The 8,139-nt window shown below is 37.3% G+C and overlaps 1 protein-coding gene across 4 annotated transcripts in view; it reads left to right on the plus strand.

Moving 5' to 3' along the window:
• Positions 1–1,826: 1,826 nt before the first annotated feature.
• parp12a (poly (ADP-ribose) polymerase family, member 12a) overlaps positions 1,827–8,139 on the plus strand; it is a 7,669-nt gene continuing 1,356 nt past the window's right edge. Inside the window, exons 1-10 of one of the 4 annotated variants that reach the window (XM_081373205.1) lie at positions 1,827–2,234; positions 2,999–3,134; positions 3,396–3,669; positions 3,815–3,928; positions 5,006–5,138; positions 5,518–5,704; positions 6,227–6,347; positions 6,577–6,673; positions 6,771–6,858; positions 7,465–7,595. In XM_081373205.1, the coding sequence (XP_081229331.1) occupies positions 1,921–2,234; positions 2,999–3,134; positions 3,396–3,669; positions 3,815–3,928; positions 5,006–5,138; positions 5,518–5,704; positions 6,227–6,347; positions 6,577–6,673; positions 6,771–6,858; positions 7,465–7,595 (1,595 nt within the window). In that variant the 5' untranslated portion in view covers positions 1,827–1,920. The remainder of the gene's footprint in view (positions 2,235–2,998; positions 3,135–3,395; positions 3,670–3,814; positions 3,929–5,005; positions 5,139–5,517; positions 5,705–6,226; positions 6,348–6,576; positions 6,674–6,770; positions 6,859–7,464; positions 7,596–8,139) is intronic. The other 3 variants (XM_081373207.1, XM_081373206.1, XM_081373208.1) reach the window with 3 other exon arrangements.

Consider the following 8,139-nt stretch of genomic DNA (forward strand, 5'->3'; position numbering starts at 1 on the left):
AGACCAGCTTTTGATATGAAACAAAGTCTCATTTGGTAATTTCAAACACTTCAACTTTCAAATTTGGTAATTTTTTAAAGAAAAGTAAACAATACCGTTTTGTGGCTCTTGAATGTGTCGGACAGATCGCTGTAGAGCCTCAGTTAAAGCTGCTCGTGAACCAACCATCTCTACCTTATAGTTAATTTATATTTATAGCATCAAATAAACATGAATGAATATAAAAAGGAATGTTGTTTTGACCATGGAAAGACGTTTGTTGCCTAGTGCCTACCCTCCGTTTTTCAAGTTCAAATCCTCATGTTAATCTACTATGATTGGTCAGATCGCCTGTCAAACAAACTGCTGTTTGAATACACCAAACACTGATCCCTAAAACTACCCGTCATTGTAACCTTAACCAATGAAATAAGCTGCAGGGCGGGATTTCTGCTTAACTGGTTTGCGCCCAGTGGGATTTTTTAAAAATATTTTTATAGAAAGATTAAAAATACGGGAGAAATTCGGGGAAATATTTAAACGGGATGATAGCGGGATAGTAAGGTAAAATACGGGAGAATCCCGGGAAAAACGGGAGGGTTGACAGGTATGGGTAGGAGGGGCATCAATAACCGCTAGGGGGGGCACGGCCCTCGAATGCCCCACCACAGCGCCGACGCTGCCTGCAAGCACACATTTTCACTGCACAATTATTTCATATGGAATAACAAAGACAAAAACAAATCACTATCCTATCATACTTGGTTCAATGAAGGGATTATATTAGTTAGACAATTGGTTAATTCCAGTGGATATTTGTTATCATATAAGCTTCTGAATTTCTACAAAATTTTAAATTACCAGTTAAACCAAGAGAGTTTGCTATTGTTCTTGACGCGATTCCAAAGAGTGTGATGTTACTCTTAACGAACTCTAATTCAGTGGGAATCAACATGGATGATCTTTGTGGTAACATTTTCATTGATAATGTTAATATTTTAAAACAAAAATGTAGCAATAAAGATAATGCTCTTTGTTCTGTGTCTTTTCCTGCAGCAAGATTCTCTTCTTTATTTGGTTATAATATCTTGGGTCAAAGCATGGAAATTGCCAAATATGTTTTGTGTTAATAACAAATGTAAGGAAGTGTCTTACAAAATACTTCACAGAATCCTGCTAAGCATGTTTTGGAAAGATTTAAGCTTAATATTTCATATACCTGTGAATTTTGTGCCCTAGGAAAATAAACTATTTTGCATCTCTTTTTTCATTGTATCTACTCAAGATTATTTTGGAAAGATTTAGAAACCTTTATCAGTAGAAAACTGAAGTGTATGATAGAAATGTGTATTTGATGTGCTTTTAATACCCAGAATGACAATTTGGAATGTAAAGAACAACATACAGTTATTTATTTTATTAGGAAAATACCATATACTTTAAAAAGAAGTGGGCTCAATGCAAACCAATTTTTTCACATTTTAAAAACAACTTTAAATTATATACAAATATTGTGGAACAAACAAAAAAAGCCCTGAAAACATGTAATGGTTTGAATTGAAAGAACTGGATTTTATGTAATTTTCTATTTGTATTTTTTATTTCTAATTTTGTTTTGTTTTTTCTCTCATTTCCTGTCAGCTGACGTTAATGTAATAAGGGCATTGAATGAAAAAAAAAATAAACCGAAAAAAAAAACCACCCAATTTTTTTAGTGACGATACGCGGACCGTTCCAAGATGGCGGGCGCGCCGACATGTCTTGACTGTAAAAAGAGTGGTCGAATGTGGCTTCTATCTAACATTATCTTGGGTTGCAGGCAGCAGGGGGCGCCAAAGACCAGCATCAGTTTCGCTTTCGTTTCCGTTTAAATGCCCCAAACATCGGCCAAACCCTAGAAGCAGTGAAAACTATTTACCGTCGTTGACGGCATCAACGAAAATGTCGTATATCGTCTCAAGACACATATTTGACTTTCTCTGCAAGCATGAAGGCTGTACGGAGTATGGTAAAGTCGAGAAGAATTTGCGGCAGAGTTTCACGGTGGCGGATCAGGTTTTGTCTCAGGTGCTCGATGATCACCAGAGGTTTGTTATAGTTCAGGATCAAGGCTCAAATCCCAGAAGCTCCATACCAGCTGCTGACAGCCAGATCATTGCCAAAACCTCACTGCGAGTGTGTAAAAATGACAAATGTGCCGGGTGTGAAGACCTACACCTGTGCAGGTACTTTGTATGTGGAAATTGCAGATTTGGGTAAGTAAACTTTGAGTTCCTTCGTAGGCCTGCCGGTTGTAATGAATATTTGTATGTGTATGTCATAAACACTAAGGTAGAGACAAGGTATATATACGCCCTTTTAACGTGTATTCATTAAAACTAACTAGTATCTGTATTTAGTGCTAGGCTAGCCCCTGTTTGCTTTTACTTGCAGTAATCCAGTAGTATCTTTTTGCCTTCTTTTTTATTTTAAATTTCATTAGTGTGATACTAGCACAGTTCCAGTGACAACTAGCCTAACTACTATTGTATAGTATGCATTTCATTTGTGCTGGTAACTATTTCAGTTTTACTAGCCTAGTTACTATAACTAAGTTCATTCATTCAGTATCTTGTACTGTAAATATTCTCGTATGTATTGCAGTTTTCTTTTTTAATAATTAAGTAGCTATTTGATTAGTCATCATCAGAGTAAAAAGCCAGTTGCAGCTAGTAAGATGAGAAATGTTTCCAGTATCATTCTTTTCTCATAATAGGTACTAGTATTTACTCTAGGAACTTGTAAAGTTGGAATAGGTGCCAGCAATAGTTGGAATGCAGCATGCATACTAATATGCAGTTAATAATAATATTTACACAGTAAAATAACATTTGCACAATTTTTGCTTAGATACAATAACAGCTTGCTTGTAAATTATGAAATTACTCTGTGTGTTGTATTTAGATGATCAGTTTATGGTAGAAAATAACATTTCACTGTATATAAATATATCTAATTTGCCTTTTTTTTTCAATCTTAGGGCGAAATGCAAAAATCCCCATGACTTGACTTCAACACATAATTCTGACCTCCTGAAAAGTAATGATCTTCATGGCCTTACAAGTGGACAGTTGTTTCAACTTCTCCTTCAAAATGACCCCTCATTACTTCCTGAGGTACATATTTATAAACAGGTTTGCTAGTTATCTCATTCTTTATTCAGGTGACTTTTGTAAGTCAGACTCTGGACGGTATTTGAAACTGACACTTTAAAATATCTAGATTGTATAAACATTAACTTTTCACCTGCATGAGCATGTCTCACTCTGCATAACAAGTGAAGTGATTACAGAAGCTGTGTACTCTGACCCTGGATGACCGAACACACACAACATATATTTATCTTCACATAGTGACGTCTTCTGTGATTTGTCTAGGTGTGCTCCCACTACAACAAGGGGATTGGCGAATATGGCAGTTGTAAATATAAAACATCCTGTACCAACCTGCACATCTGCCAGCACTTCCTGCAGGATGACTGTAAGTTTGGAGCAGGCTGCAAAAGGACCCACAGATTCGATGCACATGCTCAGAAAATTCTGAACGCCAGAGGAGTCAGTCCAGAAAACATGCAAAACATGCAAAGACTCTGCAAGCTTTACAAGAACAAGTTACTGATTGCTTCTTCCGCTTTCAAGAAAAATGAGACAGGTGAATGAAAAAAAGCCACTGATTCTGTTTGTTCTCAAATTAGCGCACATTATTTTGCACTGAACAAAATAGCTGTAGATTACTGCTCTGTTTGTTTGGTTCTTCTCCTCCATGTCTCATTCCATTCTGCTTTCTATCTGAACAGCAGCTCTACCAGCAGTGAGAGGACGCACCAGACACAAATCCAGTAGCTCTGTCAGTGAAGCGGATCACAATGAAATCTGTCTCTTTTTCATACGCAATGGATGTAGTTTCAAAGGTGACGTAATTGAATATCCTTAATTCTAATCGCAAACAAGAACTGTGTCCGAAATCGCATGTCTACCCTGACAGTAACAAAGTGTTGGCCCAGATAAAGGGCGCATCTGGTACATGTGGATTCCATGCGTACCAGATGTGGGCCGGATCTGGGCCGACACTATGTTGCTGTCTGGGTAGTAGGTGCTACATTTTGTTTAGCAACTTACTTTGCGGCCGTAAAAGTTCTGTATAGTATGATTATGGGTAGTATGAATTAAATTTGTACTACAGTACATACGCCACGTGACCTACTGTACCATCGTCAGTTGTGTTGCTTCACTGCCATTCATAACTCTTCCCCCATGGTTTCATGGGATAGTAAAGTGTCCATCAAACACACAGTCAAGAATCTCGGCATTAGTATTAGGTCATCTGGGTACGTTCTGCCTAATTTTTTTCGGATGATATGTATTTGGACATACTACTTTTTTTTACGTACAGTTTTTCTCATACTATATACAGTAGTGTGCAAGTAGGCATATATGGATGCAGCAAAGAGTTTCTCAAACTTTAACTATTAAAATACATATTTTTGAGGACTCAACTAGACAAGAGGGCGTGGTACAGGGAAACAAGGAGGCAGGAACAGAGGAGCACATGGCCAACACAAACAAAGACAGAGCCATATGTTGAAGTACAACACAAACATAGATACATGAAACAAAGACACAGACAAAGCTGCCAGGGCAGAACCCTGACAGGTGTCTATCCTATAAATAAAATATGCGTAATAGTAACATAAAAAAGTGAAATGTGCTCTGGAACGTGATTTGGAAACAAAGGTGAACTCGGCTCACAAGGTGCCACAAATGGTGAATATGAAAAAGTGTCAGTAAGAGCCCCAAAATAGGTGGTATTATTTGCAAGCACTTATTTGAGTAGAACAACAGCTTAATTCTGTTATGTGGGGTTGTAGGGCAACAACAAAATGGGACCAAAAAAACCTCTTGACGTTAAACAAAAAAACCCATTTGATTAAGTGTGTTTTATTCTCCAAGCAATGTGTTTGACATCCCATCATTTGTGTTCCCTCTAGACAAGTGTGCCCGTTTTCACCACCATCTACCCTATAAATGGCAGATATTGCAGAAGGATGGAACTACGTGGGGTGACTTACTGAATGAAGAGGAGGTTGAGAAGGCATACTGCAGTCCAGCTAATGTTCTGTGGTATAAAAAGTTACACATATATACTCAGTGGTATTTTAATGGGTTTTCTAATAACATTAATGTTGCAAATCTAGCGTTTCATAACTTGCCAAAGCAACCGATGCCCTTGTAGAAATGCTTTGTCAGTTGTTTGTGTCCAATGAAATCAGTAGGATCCATCTAGTCACATGACCTTAATATGTCTGCTCCTATGAGGAGACCCGCTTCATGTAAAATAAAATGTATTTTATTAAGTTATTGATGTGAAAAATGGAAAATTGATTGGAAAAATAGTGCCCAATGTTGTACATGTGCATCTGAAGTGGCCTGTAATTGGAGTGGTTTGTCATGATTTTTATAACATCCTTTTTCCCCACTTGTCGTGTTCTCCATATTGCAGTATTACCCAGAACAGCTCGGGGCATCATCAGGTAGTGGACTTTATGTCAATGACTTGTGGAGTGTCAGAAGTCCGTCGGCTGTCCACAGCATCTTCTGTTACTAAACCACCCCATTTCATTCTGACCACTGAATGGATCTGGTTCTGGAGGAATGACAAGGGAGGTTGGACTGAGTATGGCAAAGGGGTCAGTGACACATTTGTAACATAATACCTCTCAAAAAACGATTCTAAAGCTTGTTCTTGAAGAATAAGGCCCCGTTTACACGTACATGGATATTTTTGAAAAACTGAGACATTTCCCTTCGTTTGTGCCCTTCGTTTACACGCAAACGGAGAATTCGCCTCTGAAAACGATTCTTTCTAAAAACTCCGGCCAGAGTGGAGATTTTGGAAACCTTTGTTTGCACGTTAAACTGAGAAAAACTGAGTTTTAGGCAGCCGACGTCACAGTATGCGACAGAACTTGCACCTGCGTCAAAAGTGCGATTTGCTGTTGTTGCTATTTTCAGGATTCTGATTGGCTAACGTGGGCTTGAGCTTCTCGTTACACTGCCACCTACAGATTTGGCATGCTTTTGACGGCATATATACACGGGTTGAACACTAATACTATACATTTACAGTTATTTGTGTCAATATATTAGCCAATATATATATAATAGCTTTTTAACTACATTTCACAGCAGTTATTGTGTGAATCTTACAGGAGGATGCTAAACTCGTGGCGTCAATCACCTCGGAAGACCTCGAGAAACATTACCTGGCTGACAGTGAAAAGGAAATCTCATTCACTTCAGAGAACCATCAATACGTCCTCAAATTAAAAGGTACTTGTGTTGTTACTGTTAACTAAAACTAAATAATTTCTTTATTAAAATAAAGCTAAAATAAATTCTAAATATTAGATGAAAAACTTGCATCAGTGCAAATTAGCTTTTGCAACTAATAACAATGACAAAAGCACATACAATTACTAACCTAAATTTTAACAAAAATAAAGCTAATACAAAACAAGAAATACTATAATAATATGATGTTTTGACAAATCATTTTCAGAGATGTGCCAGCAAAATCTGAAGTACAAAACCGAAAGGGACGTTAGAAGGAGACCACGTTTTGTTTCGGCCGAAGATGTCAAGAGCAAAATCAAGGGGTATGATATACTCTACCTCTTCTCAATTACATGCACACACATTGAACATGATTTATTTGTTGTTCAGTGCACTTTAGTGTATTGTGTTTTTAATTAGCAGTGAGTCTCCAGACAGCTCAGCATCTTCTTCTGTGGAAGTTCCTCCTTACTGGGACAAAGGAGCTCTTCCTAGCGGCACTTACAAGGTACATAGTCCAATCTCATTGAGTACAGAGAGGTCAAGCAGTTATTAAACGCTATGGGAATCAATTCTGTACTGTACTTGGGGTTATACTGTAGATGAAGATTAGTGTTTCTACTCTTACTACTCATTAAAGGGATGGTTTGGAGTAAAATCAACCTAGGGTCCTTTGCACCATGACATCGAGCCAAACACCCCCCCAGAAGCCTTTTTTCCCTTGGTTGAACATTTTTAAAGTTAGAGCTTATTTAGAGATATCAGCCGAATGGCTTAGTGCAGGCGCTAATGGATCCAAGGTTGTATCTCGTAAATTACCCCACTAATAATGCCCAGAATGGTACCAAACTTCTACAATAGTACAAATAGTTTCTGTACTCATAAAACGAGGCATTGGAAAGTTTGTAAGTACATCAGGAGTTTGGCTCGATGTCATGGTGCAAAGGACCCTAGGTTGATTTTACTCCAAACCATCCCTTTAAGCATTTTATCCAAAGCGACTTACATATGTGGGACATCACATAGTTTTTATGTTAGTCGAAAAGCATCAGTTACCAACAGTCATTTAATAATACTGACTTTCTGAAACTAAAACAGTGTAATGTTTCCTTAGATTATTCCTTTGCAAAGCTCTTCCAAGGAATACCAAAGAGTGGGATCAATGTTTAGTAGAACAATGCCCAAAAGCATCATTCACAGCATTGAAAGAGTGCAGAATCCTTCTCTCTGGAAGGTCTTTCAGTGGTACGTTTTTTTTTCATATATTTCTATTTAACATTTCACTAGGAAAAACAACAACAACATGACTACTAGAAGAAAGTTCAGTTGCACAAGGTCATTACAGATTATACTTCAGCTTTACTGTATTTGTAAAAACTACCATTTTGGACAGTCAGATCTTTTGGATCTGCAAGCAAATGATGCTAGAGCTTTTCTCAGAACTAACTTCACTTTCAAGCCATTTTAGTGAATGTACGCCTCAAAATCACACAGGTATAGTTTATCACTTGAATTATGAACATGTTCCATGAATGTGGGATGAACATAAAGTAAACACATTCTTAATCTTTGATTTGAATTATAATTATTTAAATTATAACTTGGTATTTTACCTGAAAAATGTGCCATTAAAATGGAATATTGCAGTATTAATTTTAAATGTACACATCTTTTTATTTTATTTTGTTTTTTATTAATGTGCCCTTGTAATCTTTAACCAGAACAACTTTCCCTCCCGCTTGCGACGACATCTCATCTTTTCTCTGATGACGTTTTTTGGGATCACAAT

Source organism: Scardinius erythrophthalmus, assembly GCF_964197995.2.
Source record: "Scardinius erythrophthalmus genome assembly, chromosome: 8".
Classification (NCBI taxonomy): domain Eukaryota; kingdom Metazoa; phylum Chordata; class Actinopteri; order Cypriniformes; family Leuciscidae; genus Scardinius; species Scardinius erythrophthalmus.